The sequence below is a fragment of the Pleurodeles waltl genome, chromosome 7 (genome assembly GCF_031143425.1).
Source record: "Pleurodeles waltl isolate 20211129_DDA chromosome 7, aPleWal1.hap1.20221129, whole genome shotgun sequence".
NCBI classification, from domain to species: domain Eukaryota; kingdom Metazoa; phylum Chordata; class Amphibia; order Caudata; family Salamandridae; genus Pleurodeles; species Pleurodeles waltl.
Window position 1 is genome coordinate 1138803869 of NC_090446.1, and position 26774 is coordinate 1138830642.

At 45.7% G+C, this 26774-nt stretch overlaps 1 protein-coding gene across 3 annotated transcripts in view; it reads right to left on the reverse strand.

The window, feature by feature from the left end:
- FBF1 (Fas binding factor 1) overlaps positions 1 to 26774 on the reverse strand; it is a 506392-nt gene that overhangs the window by 130929 nt on the left and 348689 nt on the right. For all 3 annotated transcript variants that reach the window (XM_069200193.1, XM_069200194.1, XM_069200195.1), the window contains exon 25: positions 16820 to 17005. In XM_069200193.1, the coding sequence (XP_069056294.1) occupies positions 16820 to 17005 (186 nt within the window). The remainder of the gene's footprint in view (positions 1 to 16819; positions 17006 to 26774) is intronic.

Sequence of the window (26774 nt, forward strand, 5' to 3'; positions counted from 1 at the left end):
CACCAGTGTTCTTTCCCTAACCTGTACTTTTGTATCCACAATTGGCAGACCCTGGCATCCAGATAAGTCCCTTGTAACTGGTACCTCTAGTACCAAGGGCCCTGATGCCAAGGAAGGTCTCTAAGGGCTGCAGCATGTCTTATGCCACCCTGGAGACCTCTCACTCAGCACAGACACACTGCTTACCAGCTTGTGTGTGCTAGTGAGGACAAAACGAGTAAGTCGACATGGCACTCCCCTCAGGGTGCCATGCCAGCCTCTCACTGCCTATGCAGTATAGGTAAGACACCCCTCTAGCAGGCCTTACCGCCCTAAGGCAGGGTGCACTATACCATAGGTGAGGGTACCAATGCATGAGCATGGTACCCCTACAGTGTCTAAACAAAACCTTAGACATTGTAAGTGCAGGGTAGCCATAAGAGTATATGGTCTGGGAGTCTGTCAAACACGAACTCCACAGCACCATAATGGCTACACTGAAAACTGGGAAGTTTGGTATCAAACTTCTCAGCACAATAAATGCACACTGATGCCAGTGTACATTTTATTGTAAAATACACCACAGAGGGCACCTTAGAGGTGCCCCCTGAAACTTAACCGACTATCTGTGTAGGCTGACTAGTTCTAGCAGCCTGCCACAAACCGAGACATGTTGCTGGCCCCATGGGGAGAGTGCCTTTGTCACTCTGAGGCCAGTAACAAAGCCTGCACTGGGTGGAGATGCTTACACCTCTCCCAGGCAGGAATTGTCACACCTGGCGGTGAGCCTCAAAGGCTCACCTCCTTTGTGCCAACCCAGCAGGACACTCCAGCTAGTGGAGTTGCCCGCCCCCTCCGGCCAGGCCCCACTTTTGGCGGCAAGGCCGGAGAAAATAATGAGAATAACAAGGAGGAGTCACTGGCCAGTCAGGACAGCCCCTAAGGTGTCCTGAGCTGAGGTGACTCTAACTTTTAGAAATCCTCCATCTTGCAGATGGAGGATTCCCCCAATAGGGTTAGGATTGTGACCCCCTCCCCTTGGGAGGAGGCACAAAGAGGGTGTACCCACCCTCAGGGCTAGTAGCCATTGGCTACTAACCCCCCAGACCTAAACACGCCCTTAAATTTAGTATTTAAGGGCTACCCTGAACCCTAGAAAATTAGATTCCTGCAACTACAAGAAGAAGGACTGCCTAGCTGAAAAACCCCTGCAGAGGAAGACCAGAAGACGACAACTGCCTTGGCTCCAGAAACTCACCGGCCTGTCTCCTGCCTTCCAAAGATCCTGCTCCAGCGACGCCTTCCAAAGGGACCAGCGACCTCGACATCCTCTGAGGACTGCCCCTGCTTCGAAAAGACAAGAAACTCCCGAGGACAGCGGACCTGCTCCAAGAAAGGCTGCAACTTTGTTTCCAGCAGCTTTAAAGAACCCTGCAAGCTCCCCGCAAAAGGCGTGAGACTTGCAACACTGCACCCGGCGACCCCGACTCGGCTGGTGGCGATCCAACACCTCAGGAGGGACCCCAGGACTACTCTAAGACTGTGAGTACAAAAACCTGTCCCCCCTGAGCCCCCACAGCGCCGCCTGCAGAGGGAATCCCGAGGCTTCCCCTGACCGCGACTCTTTGAATCCTAAGTCCCGACACCTGGGAGAGACCCTGCACCCGCAGCCCCCAGGACCTGAAGGACCGGACTTTCACTGGAGAAGTGACCCCCAGGAGTCCCTCTCCCTTGCCCAAGTGGAGGTTTCCCCGAGGAATCCCCCCCTTGCCTGCCTGCAGCGCTGAAGAGATCCCGAGATCTCCCATTGACTTCCATTACCAACCCGACGCTTGTTTCTACACTGCACCCGGCCGCCCCCGCGCTGCTGAGGGTGAAATTTCTGTGTGGACTTGTGTCCCCCCCGGTGCCCTACAAAACCCCCCTGGTCTGCCCTCCGAAGACGCGGGTACTTACCTGCAAGCAGACCGGAACCGGGGCACCCCCTTCTCTCCATTCTAGCCTATGTGTTTTGGGCACCACTTTGAACTCTGCACCTGACCGGCCCTGAGCTGCTGGTGTGGTGACTTTGGGGTTGCTCTGAACCCCCAACGGTGGGCTACCTTGGACCAAGAACTGAACCCTGTAAGTGTCTTACTTACCTGGTAAACCTAACAAATACTTACCTCCCCTAGGAACTGTGAAAATTGCACTAAGTGTCCACTTTTAAAACAGCTATTTGTCAATAACTTGAAAAGTATACATGCAATTTTGATGATTTGAAGTTCCTAAAGTACTTACCTGCAATACCTTTCGAATGAGATATTACATGTAGAATTTGAACCTGTGGTTCTTAAAATAAACTAAGAAAAGATATTTTTCTATATAAAAACCTATTGGCTGGATTTGTCTCTGAGTGTGTGTACCTCATTTATTGTCTTGTGTATATACAACAAATGCTTAACACTACTCCTTGGATAAGCCTACTGCTCGACCACACTACCACAAAAATAGAGCATTAGTATTATCTATTTTTACCACTATTTTACCTCTAAGGGGAACCCTTGGACTCTGTGCATGCTATTCCTTACTTTGAAATAGCACATACAGAGCCAACTTCCTACATTGGTGGATCAGCGGTGGGGTACAAGACTTTGCATTTGCTGGACTACTCAGCCAATACCTGATCACACGACAAATTCCAAAATTGTCATTAGAAATTGATTTTTGCAATTTGAAAAGTTTTCTAAATTCTTAAAAGACCTGCTAGGGCCTTGTGTTAGATCCTGTTTAGCATTTCTTTTAGAGTTTAAAAGTTTGTAAAAGTTTGAATTAGATTCTAGAACCAGTTTTAGTTTCTTAAAAAGTATTCCAACTTTTAGAAGCATAATGTCTAGCACAGATGTGAATGTGGTGGAACTCGACACCACACCTTACCTCCATCTACAGATGAGAGAGCTAAGGTCACTCTGTAAACTAAAGAAAATAGCAATGGGCCCCAAACCTACCAAAGTACAGCTCCAGGAGCTTTTGGCAGAGTTTGAAAAGGCCAACCCCTCTGAGGATGGCAACTCAGAGGATGAAGATAGTGACTTGGAGGGAAATTCCCCCCCTCCAGTCCTACTTAGGGAGAGCAGGGCTTCTCAAGCCCTGACTCCACAAATAATAGTCAGAGATGCTGGTTCCCTCACAGGAGGGACCAACAACTCTGAAATCACTGAGGATAACTCCAGTGAAGAGGACATCCAGTTAGCCAGGATGGCCAAAAGATTGGCTTTGGAAAGACAGATCCTAGCCATAGAGAGGGAAAGACAAGAGATGGGCCTAGGACCCATCAATGGTGGCAGCAACATAAATAGGGTCAGAGATTCTCCTGACATGTTGAAAATCCCCAAAGGGATTGTAACTAAATATGAAGATGGTGATGACATCACCAAATGGTTCACAGCTTTTGAGAGGGCTTGTGTAACCAGAAAAGTGAACAGATCTCACTGGGGTGCCCTCCTTTGGGAAATGTTCACTGGAAAGTGTAGGGATAGACTCCTCACACTCTCTGGAAAAGATGCAGAATCTTATGACCTCATGAAGGGTACCCTGATTGAGGGCTTTGGATTCTCCACTGAGGAGTACAGGATTAGGTTCAGGGGGGCTCAAAAATCCTCGAGCCAGACCTGGGTTGACTTTGTTGACTACTCAGTGAAAACACTAGATGGTTGGATTCAAGGCAGTGGTGTAAATAATTATGATGGGCTGTACAATTTATTTGTGAAAGAACACCTGTTAAGTAATTGTTTCAATGATAAACTGCATCAGCATCTGGTAGACCTAGGACCAATTTCTCCCCAAGAATTGGGAAAGAAGGCGGACCATTGGGTCAAGACAAGGGTGTCCAAGACTTCAACAGGGGGTGACCAAAAGAAAGGGGTCACAAAGACTCCCCAGCAGAAGGGTGATGAGACAACCAAAACTAAAAATAGTAAAGAGTCTTCTACAGGCCCCCAAAAACCTGCACAGGAGGGTGGGCCCAGAGCCTCTTCACAAAACAATGGGTACAAGGGTAAAAACTTTGATCCCAAAAAGGCCTGGTGTCATAGCTGTAAACAGCATGGACACCAAACTGGAGACAAGGCCTGTCCCAAGAAAAGTTCCACTCCAAACTCCAATCCAGGTAACACTGGAATGGCTAGTCTCCAAGTGGGATCAACAGTGTGCCCAGAGCAAATCAGGGTCCACACTGAAGCTACTCTAGTTTCTGAGGGTGGGGTGGATTTAGCCACACTAGCTGTCTGGCCGCCTAACATGCAAAAATACAGACAGCAACTCTTAATTAATGGGACTAGAATAGAGGGCCTGAGGGATACAGGTGCCAGTGTCACCATGGTGACAGAGAAACTGGTTTCCCCTGGCCAATACCTGACTGGAAAAACTTACACAGTCACCAACGCTGACAATCAGAGAAAAGTACATCCCATGGCAATGGTTACTTTAGAATGGGGAGGGGTCAATGGCCTGAAGCAGGTGGTGGTCTCCTCAAATATCCCAGTGGACTGTCTGCTTGGAAATGACCTGGAGTCCTCAGCATGGGCTGAGGTAGAGCTAAAAACCCATGCAGCAATGCTGGGTATCCCTGAACTGGTGTGTGTGAAAACAAGAGCACAATGCAAGGCACAGGGTGAAAAAGTAGAGCTGGAGTCTGGAAAAATGGCCCAGCCTACCAAGAGAACAGGAAAGTCAGTTGGGAAACCAACTGCAACACAGCAAAAGAAAGGGAACCTCTCTTCTCAGGAAGAAGTTCTGCCCTCTGAGGGAACTGAGCCTTTGGAGCTTGAACCTTATCAGGTTGAGCTCTTAGGCCCAGGGGGACCCTCAAGGGAGGAGCTGTGTAAGGGACAAGAAACCTGTCCCTCTCTTGAAGGCCTTAGGCAGCAAGCTGCTGAAGAGTCCAAAGGCAAGAAAAATGGAACACATAGGGTCTATTGGGAAGATGGGCTCCTGTACACTGAGGCCAGAGACCCCAAACCTGGTGCCACTAGGAGAGTGGTAGTGCCTCAGCTGTTCAGAGAGTTCATCCTAACATTGGCCCATGACATTCCCCTTGCTGGACATTTGGGACAAACCAAGACGTGGGAGAGGTTAGTCAACCACTTCTACTGGCCCAATATGTCCAACATGGTTAAGGAGTTTTGCCTCTCCTGCCCCACCTGTCAAGCCAGTGGTAAGACAGGTGGGCATCCAAGGGCCCCCCTCATTCCACTTCCTGTGGTGGGGGTGCCCTTTGAACGAGTGGGTGTGGACATAGTTGGTCCACTGGAACCTCCCACAGCCTCAGGAAATATGTATATCCTGGTAGTAGTGGATCATGCTACCAGGTATCCTGAAGCTATTCCCCTTAGGTCGACTACTGCCCCTGCAGTAGCCAAGGCCCTCATTGGTATCTTTACCAGAGTGGGTTTCCCTAAGGAGGTGGTGTCTGACAGAGGTACCAACTTCATGTCAGCATACCTAAAGCACATGTGGAATGAGTGTGGAGTGACTTATAAATTCACTACACCTTACCATCCACAAACTAATGGCTTAGTTGAGAGATTCAACAAGACATTAAAGGGCATGATCATGGGGCTCCCAGAAAAACTCAAAAGGAGATGGGATGTCCTCCTGCCATGTCTGCTTTTCGCTTACAGGGAGGTACCACAGAAGGGAGTAGGGTTCTCACCCTTTGAACTTCTGTTTGGTCATCCTGTAAGGGGACCACTTGCCCTTGTTAAAGAAGGCTGGGAGAGACCTCTCCATGAGCCTAAACAGGACATAGTGGACTATGTACTTGGCCTTCGCTCTAGAATGGCAGAGTACATGGAAAAGGCAACCAAAAACCTTGAGGCCAGCCAACAACTCCAGAAGTTTTGGTATGACCAAAAGGCTGCACTGGTTGAGTTCCAACCAGGGCAGAAAGTCTGGGTTCTGGAGCCTGTGGCCCCCAGGGCACTCCAGGACAAATGGAGTGGCCCTTACCCAGTACTAGAGAGGAAGAGTCAGGTCACCTACTTGGTGGACCTGGGCACAAGCAGGAGCCCCAAGAGGGTGATCCATGTAAACCGCCTTAAGCTCTTCCACGACAGGGCTGATGTCAATCTGTTGATGGTAACAGATGAGGATCAGGAGGCAGAGAGTGAACCTCTCCCTGATCTTCTGTCATCAGACCCAAAAGATGGTACAGTAGATGGAGTGATCTACTCAGACACCCTCTCTGGCCAACAGCAAGCTGATTGTAGGAGAGTCCTACAACAGTTTCCTGAACTCTTCTCCTTAACCCCTGGTCAGACACACCTGTGTACCCATGATGTGGACACAGGAGACAGCATGCCTGTCAAGAACAAAATCTTTAGACAATCTGACCATGTTAAAGACAGCATCAAGGTGGAAGTCCACAAGATGCTGGAATTGGGAGTAATTGAGCGCTCTGACAGCCCCTGGGCTAGCCCAGTGGTCTTAGTCCCCAAACCTCACACCAAAGATGGAAAGAAAGAGATGAGGTTTTGTGTGGACTACAGAGGGCTCAATTCTGTCACCAAGACAGATGCTCATCCAATTCCAAGAGCTGATGAGCTCATTGATAAATTAGGTGCTGCCAAATTCCTAAGTACCTTTGACTTGACAGCAGGGTACTGGCAAATAAAAATGGCACCTGGAGCAAAAGAAAAGACAGCATTCTCCACACCTGATGGGCATTATCAGTTTACTGTTATGCCCTTTGGTTTAAAGAATGCCCCTGCCACCTTCCAAAGGTTGGTGAATCAAGTCCTTGCTGGCTTGGAGTCCTTTAGCACAGCTTATCTTGATGATATTGCTGTCTTTAGCTCCACCTGGCAGGATCACCTGGTCCACCTGAGGAAGGTTTTGAAGGCTCTGCAATCTGCAGGCCTCTCTATCAAGGCATCCAAATGCCAGATAGGGCAGGGAACTGTGGTTTATTTGGGACACCTTGTAGGTGGAGGCCAAGTTCAGCCACTCCAACCCAAGATCCAGACTATTCTGGACTGGGTAGCTCCAAAAACCCAGACTCAAGTCAGGGCATTCCTTGGCTTGACTGGGTATTACAGGAGGTTTGTGAAGGGATATGGATCCATTGTGACAGCCCTCACTGAACTCACCTCCAAGAAAATGCCCAAGAAAGTAAACTGGACTGTGGACTGCCAACAGGCCTTTGACACCCTGAAACAGGCAATGTGCTCAGCACCAGTTCTCAAAGCTCCAGATTATTCTAAGCAGTTCATTGTGCAGACTGATGCCTCTGAACATGGGATAGGGGCAGTTTTGTCCCAAACAAATGATGATGGCCTTGACCAGCCTGTTGCTTTCATTAGCAGGAGGTTACTCCCCAGGGAGCAGCGTTGGAGTGCCATTGAGAGGGAGGCCTTTGCTGTGGTTTGGTCCCTGAAGAAGCTGAGACCATACCTCTTTGGGACTCACTTCCTAGTTCAAACCGACCACAGACCTCTCAAATGGCTGATGCAAATGAAAGGTGAAAATCCTAAACTGTTGAGGTGGTCCATCTCCCTACAGGGAATGGACTTTATAGTGGAACACAGACCTGGGACTGCCCATGCCAATGCAGATGGCCTTTCCAGGTTCTTCCACTTAGAAAATGAAGACTCTCTTGGGAAAGGTTAGTCTCATCCTCTTTCGTTTGGGGGGGGGTTGTGTAAGGAAATGCCTCCTTGGCATGGTTGCCCCCTGACTTTTTGCCTTTGCTGATGCTATGTTTACAATTGAAAGTGTGCTGAGGCCTGCTAACCAGGCCCCAGCACCAGTGTTCTTTCCCTAACCTGTACTTTTGTATCCACAATTGGCAGACCCTGGCATCCAGATAAGTCCCTTGTAACTGGTACCTCTAGTACCAAGGGCCCTGATGCCAAGGAAGGTCTCTAAGGGCTGCAGCATGTCTTATGCCACCCTGGAGACCTCTCACTCAGCACAGACACACTGCTTACCAGCTTGTGTGTGCTAGTGAGGACAAAACGAGTAAGTCGACATGGCACTCCCCTCAGGGTGCCATGCCAGCCTCTCACTGCCTATGCAGTATAGGTAAGACACCCCTCTAGCAGGCCTTACCGCCCTAAGGCAGGGTGCACTATACCATAGGTGAGGGTACCAATGCATGAGCATGGTACCCCTACAGTGTCTAAACAAAACCTTAGACATTGTAAGTGCAGGGTAGCCATAAGAGTATATGGTCTGGGAGTCTGTCAAACACGAACTCCACAGCACCATAATGGCTACACTGAAAACTGGGAAGTTTGGTATCAAACTTCTCAGCACAATAAATGCACACTGATGCCAGTGTACATTTTATTGTAAAATACACCACAGAGGGCACCTTAGAGGTGCCCCCTGAAACTTAACCGACTATCTGTGTAGGCTGACTAGTTCTAGCAGCCTGCCACAAACCGAGACATGTTGCTGGCCCCATGGGGAGAGTGCCTTTGTCACTCTGAGGCCAGTAACAAAGCCTGCACTGGGTGGAGATGCTTACACCTCTCCCAGGCAGGAATTGTCACACCTGGCGGTGAGCCTCAAAGGCTCACCTCCTTTGTGCCAACCCAGCAGGACACTCCAGCTAGTGGAGTTGCCCGCCCCCTCCGGCCAGGCCCCACTTTTGGCGGCAAGGCCGGAGAAAATAATGAGAATAACAAGGAGGAGTCACTGGCCAGTCAGGACAGCCCCTAAGGTGTCCTGAGCTGAGGTGACTCTAACTTTTAGAAATCCTCCATCTTGCAGATGGAGGATTCCCCCAATAGGGTTAGGATTGTGACCCCCTCCCCTTGGGAGGAGGCACAAAGAGGGTGTACCCACCCTCAGGGCTAGTAGCCATTGGCTACTAACCCCCCAGACCTAAACACGCCCTTAAATTTAGTATTTAAGGGCTACCCTGAACCCTAGAAAATTAGATTCCTGCAACTACAAGAAGAAGGACTGCCTAGCTGAAAAACCCCTGCAGAGGAAGACCAGAAGACGACAACTGCCTTGGCTCCAGAAACTCACCGGCCTGTCTCCTGCCTTCCAAAGATCCTGCTCCAGCGACGCCTTCCAAAGGGACCAGCGACCTCGACATCCTCTGAGGACTGCCCCTGCTTCGAAAAGACAAGAAACTCCCGAGGACAGCGGACCTGCTCCAAGAAAGGCTGCAACTTTGTTTCCAGCAGCTTTAAAGAACCCTGCAAGCTCCCCGCAAAAGGCGTGAGACTTGCAACACTGCACCCGGCGACCCCGACTCGGCTGGTGGCGATCCAACACCTCAGGAGGGACCCCAGGACTACTCTAAGACTGTGAGTACAAAAACCTGTCCCCCCTGAGCCCCCACAGCGCCGCCTGCAGAGGGAATCCCGAGGCTTCCCCTGACCGCGACTCTTTGAATCCTAAGTCCCGACACCTGGGAGAGACCCTGCACCCGCAGCCCCCAGGACCTGAAGGACCGGACTTTCACTGGAGAAGTGACCCCCAGGAGTCCCTCTCCCTTGCCCAAGTGGAGGTTTCCCCGAGGAATCCCCCCCTTGCCTGCCTGCAGCGCTGAAGAGATCCCGAGATCTCCCATTGACTTCCATTACCAACCCGACGCTTGTTTCTACACTGCACCCGGCCGCCCCCGCGCTGCTGAGGGTGAAATTTCTGTGTGGACTTGTGTCCCCCCCGGTGCCCTACAAAACCCCCCTGGTCTGCCCTCCGAAGACGCGGGTACTTACCTGCAAGCAGACCGGAACCGGGGCACCCCCTTCTCTCCATTCTAGCCTATGTGTTTTGGGCACCACTTTGAACTCTGCACCTGACCGGCCCTGAGCTGCTGGTGTGGTGACTTTGGGGTTGCTCTGAACCCCCAACGGTGGGCTACCTTGGACCAAGAACTGAACCCTGTAAGTGTCTTACTTACCTGGTAAACCTAACAAATACTTACCTCCCCTAGGAACTGTGAAAATTGCACTAAGTGTCCACTTTTAAAACAGCTATTTGTCAATAACTTGAAAAGTATACATGCAATTTTGATGATTTGAAGTTCCTAAAGTACTTACCTGCAATACCTTTCGAATGAGATATTACATGTAGAATTTGAACCTGTGGTTCTTAAAATAAACTAAGAAAAGATATTTTTCTATATAAAAACCTATTGGCTGGATTTGTCTCTGAGTGTGTGTACCTCATTTATTGTCTTGTGTATATACAACAAATGCTTAACACTACTCCTTGGATAAGCCTACTGCTCGACCACACTACCACAAAAATAGAGCATTAGTATTATCTATTTTTACCACTATTTTACCTCTAAGGGGAACCCTTGGACTCTGTGCATGCTATTCCTTACTTTGAAATAGCACATACAGAGCCAACTTCCTACACTGCTGAACAGTGTGCAGCACCCAACTGTCAGATGTTATGACCGGCCAACCTAGCAGGAATCATGGGATCCTCCCACCAGGTGGCTTTGTCCTGCTAAGGGCACGCTAAAGAGGTGAGGCAGGTGAGACTGTGAAGGGGTTGATGGACTGGGTTTATGTACTGGGTGAGGACTGGGCGGAAAATGTTAAGGGGCACATGGGATGACGTTTACCACCAAATCCCAAAAGGCATGGGAATAGTGCCCCAGGAGGCAGCTAGCATTTACAGATCGAAGCACCAAGCTGGTGGGCAAGAAGACTCTTTTCCAAGGTCTCCACCCATTTGGACTCCCTACTCGGGGAGTTGTTGGAAATGTGCTTAGGCTAGTCTTGCTTGCAGACACCTGCACCACCAAGCTTTCAGGGGAGGGGTGCTGAGATAAAAATGCAGGGTCTCTGAGGGAAGGGAGATGGCGTCCTGCAATCTGGCAGTTGACCGGTGGCCAGAACAAGATTTGGCCCCTAACCTCAACAAAGTATCTGTAAGGGCATTGTTAAAAGGTAAGAGGGGCTCAGTGGGTGTTTACCCTGGCTGAAGAACGTCTGTATGAACATTAGTCTTGACCTTCAAGGTGGGGAGCTGGAGGTCATGGACTTCAGCTACCCTACGAATTTACCATTGCATACCAAGCAATCTTCTCAGTGGCATGACCAGGGGGTGAGAGGAGCCATGACTTAAGAGAGGTATCAAGGCCACTAGGCTCTTGTAACTCATCGTACCAATGCTCCTCGAGATACGGTTAACTAATCTTATCATCCACCTCAAAATTGTAGCCTGACTGGGCTAAATATGGAATGCAGAGTATGTGTTCTCTCGAGTGGAGGAAGTGGCACCTCAATAGCGGCCAGGTTTGACGCTGACTTGAAGTCAGGGAGTACAATAGGTACCTCGTCTTTTGACATTGATGGACTTGGCATCAGCATAGAAGTTCCAGGTCCTTACACGGAGGTGGAGTAGGAACTTAAGTGGTAGGTGGCCCCTCAGTGGACTTGGAGGGACCAAAAGGCGCAGACGCCGAACCCACCAGTGGTATTCAGGATGGAGGGGCTCCAGTCTGAAGTTGAAGGAAGAGAAGTCTGTACAAACAGACCAGACTTTATTAGATAGGTCAGCAATAGTTGTATCAAATTTCGAAAAGGAGAAACCAATGGCTGCAAATATGTTTGGCACTATCTCCATTGTGGCATGCGGCTGCAGGACTTGATCTGTGCATGAAAACAGTTTGGCACCTTGTAGCACTTCAGAAAACTAGAGTTAACGTGTTGGTTTTGGTGCGACATACCTGGATAATTAAATGATAATAATTAATCAAGTGGGGAGCATGTGAAATAGTCAATTGCAAGGCATTGTTACTGCAATGATCAGCAGGTAATGGTACTGGAAGAGTGGTTGTGACCTTTCCTCTCCACGTCTGCCACAGAGTGCAGGCACCAGGTTTATCATCTTTAAGAGTTAAGTGCAGGATTTGCAAATATAGTCAACCTAGTAAGGGAGCTCACAGTGGCAGGGGGCTGTTATTTTGACAAGGCCCGCTGCCCTTCAAATTTAGATTAGGCCTCAACTAGTAGAGTAAGTGTAATAAGCAGGCACCACAGAGGGTGTGCCCTGCTGCCCGTGAATAAAAAAAGGGCGAGGCATCTTAACAAATGTACGGTGTGTCTTTCAGGTCCAAACTGTACTAGGCTCCTGACATTTTATTGGAGCTCAAAAAGGCACACTGTAGCTCTGCCACTAATGTGGTGAAGCACACTCTCCTTAAAAGAAAACAGGAGGAAATGCTTTAGCAGCCTTAAAGACGCAGGTCAGAGCCATGCATGTCGCCCCTTCCGGTGGGAACGTGGAGGGGTGATATCACAAAAGGGTGGTGTTTGCCATTGATGACAGCAACATGACTGCATTCAATCACCAATGCAATGTGGTTGGCATGCTCGTTCTAGATACAGGCCCTGTCAACCCCAGTGGTATTAGTCTTCACTGTGCTTCTCGTCTCTCTGCAACAGGCTGAGGAAGGAGTCGCACTGCATCAAAGTTGTCACCTGTTGGAGTGATATAAGTGGCCACCAGCGTTTGGAGGACAGTGTCACAGTGTCCTTTCCTCTGGAACTGCACATTGCTGAACAAAAGGCCCACCTTCCGGCGTCACCAACTCAGAAAGCTATTATAGCAGAGTTATGATGAAGCCAGTCGGGGGAAGGGAAGTAGGGTAGGGAACAGCAGGGAGAGAGATCTGAAAAGAAAAGGTTAGAACAAATAGGCACTTACTCATTCATAGAAATGTAACTCATCAATAGACTCTTGACTAAATGCGTCTCCGTGATATCAGATGGAGACCCCTTTTGAAATGAGGGCAAAGCCCCTTCTTTGAAACATAGAACAAGAATAAACTACGACCTCAGAACCTAGAGATGGCAAGAGCTTTGGACTATGATCATACTCAGAATATCAATTGTGTAACATCTATGCATTCATAACATAAACCTTTGATCATGACCTAGAAAATCTCAAAGAATTAAATATGCTTTCACATATTATGCATTCCAAAAAAAAGAACAATGAAAACTATGATTTGCTTATCTCCAAAAATACTTTCACATTCGCAACTATAAAGGCCGAAAGGTTTTGACTCATTGAACTTGAAGCACTTTACTTATAATACCAGGAAGCGCTTTTACTTGTCTTGCCTGAAGCGCTACGCTCATTATGCTAAGGGGGCGCTTTACTCATGTGGCCTGAATCACTTTCATTGTTGTGCCAAGAGCCTTTTTACTCCTGTGGACTGAAGCACTTGAATTGCCGTGCCAAGAGCGCTTTACACCTGTGGACTAAAGCGCTTGAACTGCCGTGCCAAGAGCACTTTACATCTGTGGACTGAAGCACTTGAATTGCTGTACCAAGAGCGCGTTTACACCTGTGGACTGAAGCGCTTGAATTGCTGTACCAAGAGCGCGTTTACACCTGTGGACTGAAGCGCTTGAATTGCCGTGCCAAGAGCGCTTTACACCTGTGGACTGAAGCGCTTGAATTGCCATGCCTAGAGCGCTTTACATCTGTGAACTGAAGCGATGGAATTGCCGTGCCAAGAGCACTTTACATCTGTGAACTGAAGCGCTTGAATTGCTGTGCAAAGAGCGCTTTACATTTGTGCTCTGAAATGCCTTTAATCGTCGCACCAAGGCTGCTGTACTCTGGAAACTGAAAATGTTTTGCTCGTTGTGCTAAGGGGTGCCTTACTTCTGGAAGTAATGACTTCCTCCAAAATTGGATTCATCAAGGCCTTAAAGCTACGAGTATGACCTACTAGTTTTTTTATTTACCATGGAAACAAGGATACCTCGATTGGATGTCACTCTGCCATACACAAACTCTGTTCTGCTTGGGTGTGGCTGGGCTGTATAGGCCTGCCACACCCCAAAATGGCTGCTTCCTCTAAAAACATCGGAATTGTAGTCCCTTCATGGAATAGCACTGATAAGTGCATCTTGTCCACCAATGTCCTGAACTTGCAGCTCTATGAGCTTTGCCACAGGGCAAACGACGCTGATGGCCACCTTTGGAACAAGAGGGGATGACAAGTGGTGCGCGTAAAGCGCTGCAGAGCCGCGCAGCGGAGTTTGGGGCGGGACCTGGACCGCGCAAGGCCTTATTCCTGACATTACACCCCTCTCCCAAGCGCGGTCCAGGGCCCGGTTTATCAGGATGGAGGAGGTGAAATCGTCGCACCAAACGTGGTGCATGAACATGTCTTGCAGGATCCCAAGAGTCATTTTCCGGTCCGTATCCTTTCTAGGACACCAAGTACCATATATTTAGAGTCTAAAATATCACACCTCATACTTCCAATGACCTTGGACTAATAGAGGAGCAGGTTGTGTGACGCTTGAGGGAGAAGCAGTTTTAAGAAGCGAAGTGTGAAACACCGGATGAATTTTCAAAGACAATGGTAATTTTAGCTTATATGTTACCGGGTTTACTTGTCGTAGTACTTCATAGGGCCCTATGAATTTTGGATGAACCATATTTTTATTTTTTTAAACAAAGTTTTTTGTGGATAACCAAACTTTATCTTTGTTTGTATACTGAGGAGAAGGCTGGTGTTTTTTGTCATATTGCATTTTATATTTTTTCTTTGCTTGATGGAGATTTGTTTGCAATTGTGAATGTACCTTTTTCATGTGTGTTAGCATGTCCATGACTGCTGGAGTGGTTTGAGTAGAGGCAGGTAACGTAACTGGCAAAATGTGCATATGACGGCCATATAAACCAAGAGTGGTGAGAGTTATTATAACCCAGTTTTGCAAGCCACAAAAGATCCAGCCAGGTTTTAGGGGACTTTGTTGCGTAACATCGTAAATATTGTTTCAGAGTTTGGTATAGTCTCTCTGTTTGACCATCCGTTTGTGGATGATAACTAGTAGATAAAGTCGAATCAATTCGTAAAGCCTTGCACCATTGTTGCCAAAAACGTGCAGAAAATTGTGTTCCTTTATCAGAGAGGATAACTCTTGGAAGTCTGTGAAGATAAACTATATTTTCTAAGATGATAGTCGCTAAGGTGTCGGAAGTTGGGAGCCCTTTACAGGCAATGAAGTGAGCATACTTGGTAAGGCTGTCTACTACCACTAGAATGGTTGTAAATTGTCTTATTTGAGGAAGACCAGTAATAAAATCCATAGAGATATGTTCCCATGGATGATTGGGAATGGGTAGAGGTATCAGTAGACCTTTGGGCTTGATATGTTCGCTTTTGCATCTTGCACATACTTCACATGATTGTAGCATTTGCTTAAGGTCGTGAACGAATGTAGGCCACCAAAAATACCTTTTCATGAGTTCTATTGTTTTTTGAGGACCTGGGTGACCTGCAAGAGGATGACTGTGAACCAATGAAACTCTGTCTCTCTTAACTCCTCAGTAGGCAGGAATACTCGAGATTCATTTAGAGGTAAGCCTTGTTGAATATACCTCTTGATGTCTCGTTGTAACCACTTTTGCCACTTAGTGATGTGAAAATGATTACGAATGAGATCAAAAAATTTCTCTGCAGCTACTAAACACAACACTTTTGAAGGTGTTATAATAGGCATGGGTTTTTGTTCAGTAGGTGTGATTGAAGAATCTTGTCTAGATAATGCATCGGCCTTACGATTATCTACTCCTGGTCTAAAAGTCACTATGAAATCAAATTCTGCAAAGAATAGCATCCATCTTAGTTGTCTAGGAGTTAGTAATCTGGCAGAACTCATAAACTGTAAATTTCTATGATCAGCATATATAGTTATGGTGTGTTTCGCTCCCAATAGATAAAGTCTTCATTCTTTAAAAGCATTACGAATTGCTAGTAATTCTTTTTCCGGTACTTCTTAGGATTGTCAACATCATAAAAAGACAAAGGCTGCAAGGTTGAAGCCTTCTCCTTAGACAAGAAGGAAGTTGGTTGACCTGCCATTTGAACTATAGGGTAGGGCTACAGGGTGCAATGGTGACAGAGCAAGTCTCAGTGAAAAACTTCACCATAGTAATGACTAAATGCAATTTCTGTTGCATGACAAAAGAATAGGAGCAGTAGACTTTTACTGTAAAAATACCACAGCACAATACTGCTCCTAGTCATTCAATGTCTTTGCAGAAAATCTGAGGCAATATATTTTTTGCTGGATTCATGTGAAGAGTTAAGATAGTACACTCACTTAGGTTATGAGACATCCATTTAAATCGTTTTGCCACAGGAACAATAGTCCTTTACAGATACTTTTTCAAGGCTTTCTCCGACATAGTGAAGAGGGTTATCTTGATCAGAAATCCAATCAATCAGTCATTTGCCGCAAGCAAAATGAATAAAAATTCTATGCACACTCTTCCTTAACGCAGATGAGCTGAAGTGAGTTTAGAAAAAGGCAGAACTAATGTAAAAAAAAATAAAAAAAGGAAAAATGGAACAATTCAGGAGCAGCGCTTCAGAGGATTGTCTCACAAAACGTGTGACAGAAATTATTTCAGTTGGATCCTCTCATGGAAACTGATCTGTATGTCTCTCCACGTCCTTGAATAGTTTTTGAGCAATGATGTTTGGAGGCTACACATACTAGAAGTTTGTTGTCAATGTTAATGGAATGTAAATGTATACACTGATTACCAAGGATTGCCAGCCCAACTACAGGGAATATTTCATGTATGTGTAGCTATAGAAGATCCGAATGCTGGTGATAAGCCCTTCCCTTTCTGCTTCAGAGGCGCTTGTCTAGCATGAAACAATTGCTTACCTAGTCCCTGTGCCTTGAGAAGGACAAGAGTAAAAACCTGGCATGGACTGGAGGACTGATTTCCCCAAGACATGTCTGAGTCTGACATTTGGAGGAATGTTGTCGGCTGAGCCACTTATGTGCAGGCAACTGTCAAAGGTGCTACTGCACATCGGAAGGAGCATTTCCTTGCTTACTTTGGCGAAGCTCATGATGGCACCTTCACGCTGTGAGTCAATCTGCAGAACACGGCTGACATCCCGCTCTGCCCGCTCTTGGATCAGTTTCTGCTGTGTATGGAAATCGGACCACTCAGCAGCCAACTTTCGACGTTCCTCTGCACATCTGTGCATGACCGACTGCTGTTCCTCCAGCAGGGTGCTCTGAAAGGTCAGAGAGAAAGAGCTATTAAGGGAGAGACCAAAGATGGTAATGAAGATAGAGTAAGCTACGAAGTGTGGAAGGAAATAGAGATCAACAATGAGAAGAAATGACTTAAAGCAAGGAAAAGCTAAAGTAACAACAATGGAGTGAAAGAGGAAAAGAAAACAAAAGAAACTAGAAAGAGGGTCACAAGAGAGAAAGAAAAGAGAAGAGACACTGGAAGCAGGAGAAAAGAAAGAGAAACCAAGGAACAATAAAGAAATATCAGGAAAGAATGGTGTGAGTCCAGGAAAGGAGGAATGGACAAGGGACAGAAGGAAATAAGACACTTACCTGTAACTCCAGTTCTCCTGCATTCTTACCTTTCATAGATTCACATGCTTGAATCCTTCCCCGTCGTCAGACTGGGAATCCCCAGTAACATTACCAACAGCAGTACGAACATGCATTGCAATTTTTTTTCTAAACAATCCTCATCATTGTAATGATCCGAACATCAGCCATTCAGAACCCACTACACACCAAGCTGTTTGCATGCTTTTGCTTCCAACTATCAGATTTTGATAAGCGCTATATTCGCTCTCATTTGGGAGCCTCAGAATAGAGGAAGTGGGTGGGCTGCATGTGAATCTATGAAAAATAGAAATGCTGGAGAACGAGAGTTACAGGTAAGTAACTTATTTCCTTTCTCCATCATAGGTTCACATGCTTGAATACCAGACTAACATAGCAGTACATGATTCTTAACAGTGGAAGGTGGTAATAAGGCTTACCTTATGCAAACCGATTCCTAAGAACTGATTGGCTTATAGCTGCCTCCTTGCTTACTTGCAGGTCTACACAATATTGCCTTACAAAGGCATGTGTTGTCTTCCACATTGCAGCCTTCCAAATATCTTTTAACGAGACTCCCCCCAAAAAAAGCTGTTGTCGTTGCTACTGCCCTTGTCGAATGTGCTCCGACTTTCCATGTCAGAGATCTGCTCATCAATGAATGAGCTCTAACTATGCATGCCCCAATCCAACGTGCGACCATCTGTTTAGACACTGCGTTTCCTCTACTGCCTAAAACATAGCAACCAACAATTGATCTGTATTTCGAATTTTTTTAGTAGCCTGTAATGAATGCAGTGCCCTTTCAGCTGCTGTTACTGGCTTCACAAAAAAACGTTGGTAATATTATCTTTTGTTTTAAATGAGAAATGCTTGGCACTGTCGGCCTAAATTTTGGATTTGTCATCATCGTCATTCTTATTTGTAGAAATCAAAAATGGTGCTTTACAATGTACCACCTTGTAATTCACCAACTCTCCATGATACTATTATGGCAAACAAAAAGGCCATCTTCCATGACACATGCTTTAATGTTGTGTTTTGAATTGGCTCAAACAGGGCCTTCATCAAACCTGCCAACACTATGTTCAACTCCCATTCAAGCACCACCTTCTGTATTGGTGGAAATACTCTAAACAGACCCTGCATGAATTCTTTAATTATTCTTTGCGAATATAAAAACTTTCTATTTGGTTTCCTTAGGAATCTTGAAATTGCTGCAAGATGCACTTTTACTGACCTAAGTGATAATCCAGATTTTGCCAAATGCAACAAATAATTACTCATGAGGTTTCATGCATGTTGGATGCAGTCCTTTTTCAAGTGCCCATATCACAAATCTTTGCCATTTCAAATTATATGTTTTATCAGTTGACTGAGCCATGGCCTTTTTTAATCTCCCTACAGTATTCAGGTATGTTGAAATCTCCAAACTCAAATCCTGATAAACCATGCCCTCAGGGGTTACAACTTTGGTCTGTGAAGAAACACCTGCCCCCTGCTCTTGGAAACTAACTGTGCATCCAGCCTGAATTTCACTGGTTTGTCCACACAAATCTCCAACAGGTCTACTTATTAGGTTGATGTGGCCATTATTACGCTACTAAAATTGCCCTGCAAGTCTCTCCTCATCTTGCACAATACCCTTACAATCAACGGTATTGGAGGAAACCCATAAACAAACTCAATTTCCAATTTATTGCAAAGGTATTTCCTTGCGTTTCTGGGCAATTCCATCTGCTTGCATACCTTTTGTATTTGTGATTCTGATCCGTTACAAACATATCCAGTTCGGTCTTTCCCCACTTTTGAAATACTTTGTCCAATTGCTCTGCATCTATTTCCCACTAATTGGTATCCACAGGCTGTGTTGTTCCTCCTTGTTTTCTTATATAGTACATTGTGGTCGTATTGTCCGTTCTGATCATGACTTGACACATCTTTATTAGGTGCTAAAAAGCTTTTAACACTAGCCATACCGCCTTCATCTCCAGTACATCTATGTGTAATCTCTTTTCCTGCTCTGGCCATACACCATGAACTATCTTGTTGTCTAGATGTGCTCCCCAACCTAACATGGAACCATCTGTAGTCCGATATTTCTGTGAATTCTGCATCTGTAGACTTTGTCTTTTGAAAATATTTTTGCTCTGCATCCACCAGCGAAGAGCTTCTTTCATATTCTGAGTTATGAGGATTATATCATCCCAACCTCCATCTTTCTGTTGCCATTGCCTGTTCAACTCCTCCTGCATTACTCTCATCCAAAGACGGCAATGAGGAATCAAGAGAATGCATGATGACCTGTTCCCCAACATTGCCTTCATCAGTCTTACAGTCACTCTTTCTTTCTCCATCAGGGTTGCCGCCTGCTTTATCGTCTTTTTGCCCGTTTCCTGCAAAGGGAATACCATCCCCTTTAACCCCTTGGGTGCTGTGGTCGAGCTGGTCTCACCCTCGGCCACGGTTGCCGTGTGCCGAGGACAAGACCAGCTCGCCCTGCACGCAGCCCACGGGGGTTGCTCCCCTGGGGGGCAAATTGTTTTTAGGCCAAGGGGGGCAGAAACCACTAGATACCAGGGATTTTTTTTTCACAACAGTTTCACGAAAAGGGGAGCGACCCCTTAGGCAAGGGTCACTCCCAGGGGGTGGGGTGGCGGGGGATTTGTTTTAAGGTAATTTCTGCCCCTCTTGGGAGCAGATTGGTCTATTTTCATTAGGCAAACCTCTAGGCACCAGGGATTTAAAAAAAAACAAACATTTTTTTTACAGATGGGGTGTGACCCCCTCAGGCAAGTATCGCTCCCCTGGTGGGGTCATTTTATTTTAGGCCATTTCTGGCCACCTTGGGGCCAGATCGGCCTATTTTTCTTATGTGAATCTGACACCAAGGGGAGCAGAAACCACTAGACACCAGGGATTTCTTTTTTCATGACTATTTCATGCAACGGGAGCCACCTCTTAGGCAAGGGTCTCTCCCTTGGGGGCAAATTTATTTTAGGCTACTTCTGCCCCCAAGAGAGCAGATCAGCCTATTTTAATTAGGCCGATCTGCCCCCAATAAGGGCAGAAACCACTTGGGCAACAGGGCTATATGTGTGTGTGTGTTTTTTGTTTGGGGGCAGTTCCTTGGTCAATGGTCACTCCCCATGGGGGCACATTAATGTTGGCCAAGGGGGCAGATCGGCCTATTTTTTTTTTAGGGCCCTTCTGCCCCCAGAGACCAGGAAAGATATTTTTTTAAATAGAGGGTGGGGGTATGGCCATACTCCCACCCCAAATTAATGGGGACAAAGTTGTTCTGCCCACCAGGGGGCTGATGGAGCAATTACCCCAATCCACTCCCCAGGAGGCAAAAAGCCTACTAGATGCCAGGGAATTAAAAAAAAAGGAGTGGGGGGTGGTGGCTATTTTTCACTCTTTATATTTTACCAAATGAATTGCTGTATACCGGGTATATGATGAAAACCCATTGCAAGGTGCAGCTCCTTTATTGGCTCTGAGTACCTAGGGTTCTTGATGAACCTACAAGCCCTATATATCCCGCAACCAGAAGAGTCCAGCAGAAGTAACAGTATATTGCTTTCAAAAATCTGCCATAGCTGGAAAAAGTTGCAGAAGAAAACATGGACAGAAATTGGTCTTTTTTACCTCAATTTCAATATTTTTTTATTTTAGCTGGTACTTTCTGTAGAAAAACCTTGAAGAGTCTACACAAATGACCCCTGGCTGAATTCAGAATTTTGTCTACTTTTCAGAAATGTTTAGCTGTCTGGGATCCAGCACAGCTTTCACACCCATTTATGTCACTAAATGGAAGGAGGCTAAAAGCACACAAAAATAGTAAAAATGAGGTATGTCTCAGTAAAATGCCACAATTGTGTTGAAAAATTTGTTTTTCTGATTCAAGCCTGCCTGTTCCTGAAAGCTGGGATAATTGTGCTTTTAGCACCGCAAACCCTTTGTTGATGCCTTTTTCAGGGAGAAAACCACAAGCTTTCTCCTGCAGGCTTTTTTTCCCATTTTTGTTTTTCAAATCGAAAGTTTAGCTGTATTTTGGGCAATTTCTGGTCTCCTCCAGTGGAGCCCACAAACTCTGGGTACCTCTAGAATCCCATGGATGTTGGGGAAAAAAGGATGCAAATGTGGCGTGGGTAGCTTATGTGGACAAAAGGTTATGAGGGCCTAAGCGCGAATTTCCCAAAATAGCCAAAACAAGGCTCACCAACTGAGGCCTGGCAGAGAAGGGGTTAATGTTCTCATTCTTGCTCCTAGATAAACCAAATCCTGACTTGCTTCATGTTTTTTTGGTTGCATTTAACATGAGGCCCAAATGCATAAGTACTTTATGGCATAACTGTGTTACAGTAGCGTCTCGAGGTGCATGGCGGGGCAGTGGTGTTGTGGGGGGTGGGAGATTGAGGAGGGTGGGGGGTTTGAAGAAAAATTAATAATAATAAAAAAAAAAATTTTTTTTAAAAACGGAATGCCCCGCCAACGGCCGCCACTGCACAGCTCTTCTTTCCTTTGCAGAAGGCACAGGCTCCCAGCCTGCCCTGCAGCCAATCTGAATGCTGCCGTCATGTTGCTGGCAGCATGACAACAGCATTCGGATTGGTCGGAGCGCCCTGCCAGGGTGCTCCTAGGCAGACTGGGAGAGTCTGCCTGCTCTCTCCAACCCGGCATTGCGTGGCCGGGTTGGATAGAGCTTAGTGCGCATATATATATTTGGCCAGACTGAGACGGCCGGCCAAACATACGTGCGTACTGAGGGGGATTGCTGAGCACTCCCCCTTTGTGCTCGTCATGACCTGTGGCCTGCCCCTTCTACACAACAACGATAACAAATATAGTTTATTATCGTTGTAGTGTTGAGGTTTGGCAGCTGCTGGCGGGGGAGGTGCTCCGCCGCCCAAATGGAGGAGCTGCCCCTGCTCTGTTATCTCTCTGTTCCTACTCACTGCTTTTGCTTTTACAAGCCAATCGTCCAGGTATGGATACACCATACTCCCCTTCCTACTTAAAAACGCTGCTATTGGTGCCATGCATTTTGTAAATATTCGAGGAGCTGATCTCAGACAAAACGGAAGGGCTCTGAAATGATAGTGTTGTCCTGCCACCATGAAAAGGAGATCTTTTCTGTGTTTCTTGTGAATCAGTATATTGAAATATGCATCCTCTAAGTCTATTGAGAAAATCTTCTTTCTTTATAAATGGGGAAGTATTGTCTAAAAGTTACCATACAGAAACTCTGTCTTTTTATATACCTGTTCAGTTCTCTCAAATTCAGTTTTGGATGTCAATCTCCAGATGTCTTTAAAATTAGAAATAATCTCCAGTAAAACCCCTTGAATATTTCTTTCATCTGCACCTTCTCGATTGCATTCTTATTCATTAATGTTTCTCCTTCTGCGTTTCTCTTAAATGTCTGTTTTTCTTTTATTGACAGGACTGATAGTGGTTCCTATATACATTTTGATACATGGCCTTGTTTTGCAATATCCAGCACCCACTTGTCTATTGTTATCTGCTGCCAATTCTTGAAGTAGTACTGCATCCTCCCTCTGACTGTTGGGGGCTTCTTTCTCCAGAAAGTCATGATCTTCCGCCTCTGCTGTCAAACCTTGAGGGTGGATTTCCTTTCCTGACTCTGCTTTGACCTTGCCTATAGCCTTGTCCTCTCTGCCCCTGCTTTCTTGCCTGTTGTGCATATGAGCTGTAGTGTTCATATGTTGTATTCTGTCTGTACGGTCGAAAATAAGACTATAGCTGGTGTTCTTGACGAAAATACTGCCATCTATACCCTGTGTATGTCTGCAACATACCCAGCAAACATGCTTTTTCTGTGTCCACCTTAATTGCCTGAAGGGCTTCATCTATCTTACTTCCAAAAATATTACTGCCATCAAATGGCATATCTATCAGTCGTGCCTGGACCTCCAGCATAAAAGCTGTGCTGTTTAACAAGCCATATCTCCTCATTACTGCTGCATTTCCAACCTGCCTAAATGCGCAAGCTGAGTCATCCATGGCCACATCAATTAACGAAGATGATGCTTGTTTGGCATCCTTCAGTATTGCTTTCACTTTTTCTTTGTCTTCCTCTGGCATTTTTTCAAGTAGTGGAGTCATGTCACTCCATAATTGTCTTTCATACCTTCCTATGATTGCTGATCAATTTGCAACCTTAATCGCAACCGCAGCCAGCACATTAACTCTTTTTCCCACTGAATCCCATTTTCTGCCTTCCTTGTCAGTTGGCACTGTGAATGGGGTTGAAGGATTCTATAATCGCTGTAGTGCAAAGGCTGAAGTCACCTACTCAGTACCTACTTGGTTCAAAATACACCTCCTGCATCGTCTGTGGGCTTGTATTTTTCTCTATTTGATTTATTGTTGCACTTGCTGGATTTTTTATTGTTGTAAAACTTCTTTCCATAGATGTTCGAAAATAGGAATTGATCTTGTGCCTTTATGTGATTCTTCTGACACAGAAACTGGCAGGCTAAATCGGTCAGATGTTTTATTTATCAGTAAATGAAACCTTCCAATTTTATCTGGGGGCCAATTTCGTCGTACAGGATCTGGACTAGCAACCTTCGGCACAAGAATCTGATTCCACTCTGAATCATTTTCTGGGGCCAAATGTGTGTACTTTCTCCATCATCATCTGTATTTTTGCTATTACCACTGTTGCAATTGAATGGTGTTATCTTTACCACCATGTTGCTCTTCCTTGTCTGATGTCGCTTCCTCTGGATGCACATCCTTTGAAAATGGCTGCTTTCCCCGTCTTACTTGTGTCTACGGTTCTGGCCGCAGAACTGTAGGCTGATGGGTTCTTGTTGCCCCTTGTCCCTCCTGTGGTGTCTGAGGTGGTAGTCACTTATTGATATCTGCAATCTTGTCTTTCAGTGATGTTAACATTTTCATTGGTAGTTGTACCAGTTTTTTGGTTGCCTGTATCCCTTGCATCCCTCTCGGCTTGAAAACGATCCACATATTCCATCTCATCCGCCTCATCCTCTATATATTGTACATTTAGAACCTCTGGATGAGTTGCCCTTTCCTCCACACTGCAACAAACCTTGACCTTTTGGTGAAGTGTCCTGAAATATCTTCCCTGGCAGATTCAAAGGCACAGGAGACACTTGCATTGTCTCCAATAATCGCTCCACTCTCTCAATACTCATTTCTTGTTTCTGACTGTTTGTTTTAATGCATGTTGTTACTACTTGTTTTTCTTCGAGCATCTTTGTTCTGTTCGCCTACAGCATAGTTTGAAAATCTCCCATTGACAGCAATACACTCAGCTATGTGTTCCCTTCGCTGATGCTACAGCCTTCGTCGACAATGATTTCTTTGTGCTCGACTTCCAACTTGGTGACGATGTTACTCCAGTCAGCGATCTCTCATTCATCGGCATAGAAGGTATACCTTAACCTGGTTACCTCTTTTATTATAGTTTCTGCAACACTCAATGGTTTCTTAGTCTGCTTACTTATATCTCCTTTTTTCAATGGTGTTTTGATATTTATTAATGACTTAACCCTTGCTTTTTTCCTATGTATTGTGGGTTCGTCAACCTTTCACTTATGTTTCTTTGTCTTTTGTTTGTCACCTGAGTGTATTTTACCATATGTCTGACTCTTAATAGCATTTCCTTTTCTAAAGTGGTCAGTGTCAGTAGCCTCTCGTGATCTTTCAGTGTTTTAGTTGAAAATGCCTGGCAAATACTGCACTCCACGGACTTGTGCCCCAGGTGCAGGCAGTACAAACATTCTGTATGTGGACCCTCCACATAAATTATCTTTTTTCCCACAAGATTTACATGTCTTAAATAAAGTCTTTTAAAGTGCAGCCTCTGCTATCCCTTAAAAAATTTCTGATTGTGCAGCAGAAAATCTGACAGATGGAAGCATCAGTAAGGGAACAGTTGGGTGTGGTGGGTTCTGAATAGCTGAAGTTCAGATCATTAAAACAATGTTGGAAAATGTTGCAATGCATATTGATGCAAAGTCATGTTTGCACTGCTCTGGGTAATATTTCCGGAGGTTCCCAGCCTGACGACAGGGAAGGATTCAAGCATGTGACTCTATGAAAGATCCAATGCTGGAGAAGAAGAGAAAGTAGAGACGGAAGAGCAGACTGGAAAGCAGGTGAGGGAGGGATACCTAGGAAAGAGGAAGACATACAAAAGGAAGCAAAGATACCAGCGACAGAAACTGGATGGAAAAAGGGGAGACTGGAGATTAACTAATTACTGCTTGATTGAAAGTACTTGCATAGCGTACACTGGTCAACAGGGTTCCTTGGACCAGAATGAAAGAACCCAGTGAAGGAGGAAGAAAGACCAGGGAAGCAGGGAGAGAGGCCACAAAAGAAAGCATAGAGAATGTGGAAGGAGGAAGCATGACCAGGGAGAGAATCAAGGGATGAAGGGAGAGAGAGAGACCACAAAAGAAAGACAAGCAAATAATAAATGAGGAAGAAAGCAGGAAGGAAGAAGAGAAACTACAAGACAAAGGAAGGAGGAAGAGGGACTAGGAAAAATGGGAGCGACTTGGCAGAGGAAATGATAATGTGTTTATAGAGTGAATTGGAGAATGGCTATTGAGGGAAGACTATAAGAGGAATGAAGGGAAAGAATGGGTATCTAGAGGAACTAGGAAAAATGGGAGAGACTTGGTAGAGGAAATGATAATGTGTTAATAGAGTGAATTGCAGAATGGCTATTGAGGGAAGACTTTAAGAGGAATGAAGGGAAATAATGGGTATGGAGAGTAGATGTGGAGAATAACATAACAGATGGAGGAATACAAAAAAGGAGGGGCTGATATAGTTAAAAACAATGACAAACAGAGGAGGGGAGCAAAAGGGATGGAGAAGGGGAAAAGCACGAAGGGACCGTCGTGGAAGAAACTGGAATGGTGGATGACTACAGAATAAGAGGGATGAAAGAAAGGCCATGAAATTAAATTGAGAGAAAGTGGGGTATGGAAAAAGAACAGGGAGAGAAAAGGCCAAAGAAGGAGTTTGAAAGAATGTAGGAGGAACAGAGAGTAGAGGGGAAGGAGAAAGAATAAAGATGGAAAAAACTGAATGCAGAAGGAAGCAACAAGTAAATCTGGAGGTAAAGAGAGAGTGGTAATAGTGGGGAAGACCATATGTTAAGGTAAAGAAAAAAGGATGAAAGACAAAAGATAAAAAATGAAAACTGAATGTATAAAAAAACAAAAGTAGAAAAGTGTAGTGGTAGCCTTTCATGGCCACGAAAGCAGTCCTGCAAACCAGGAAGAGACTGCTAGTATAACCTGGGACTGAGCTTGTCAAGCCTGTGGCAGTCAAACTCACATGCCTTAATTTACTTTTCTCAAGCTCTACTTTTTTTTCTCTTTAAATTCTTTTTATTCGATTTTTGCATGTACAACAACC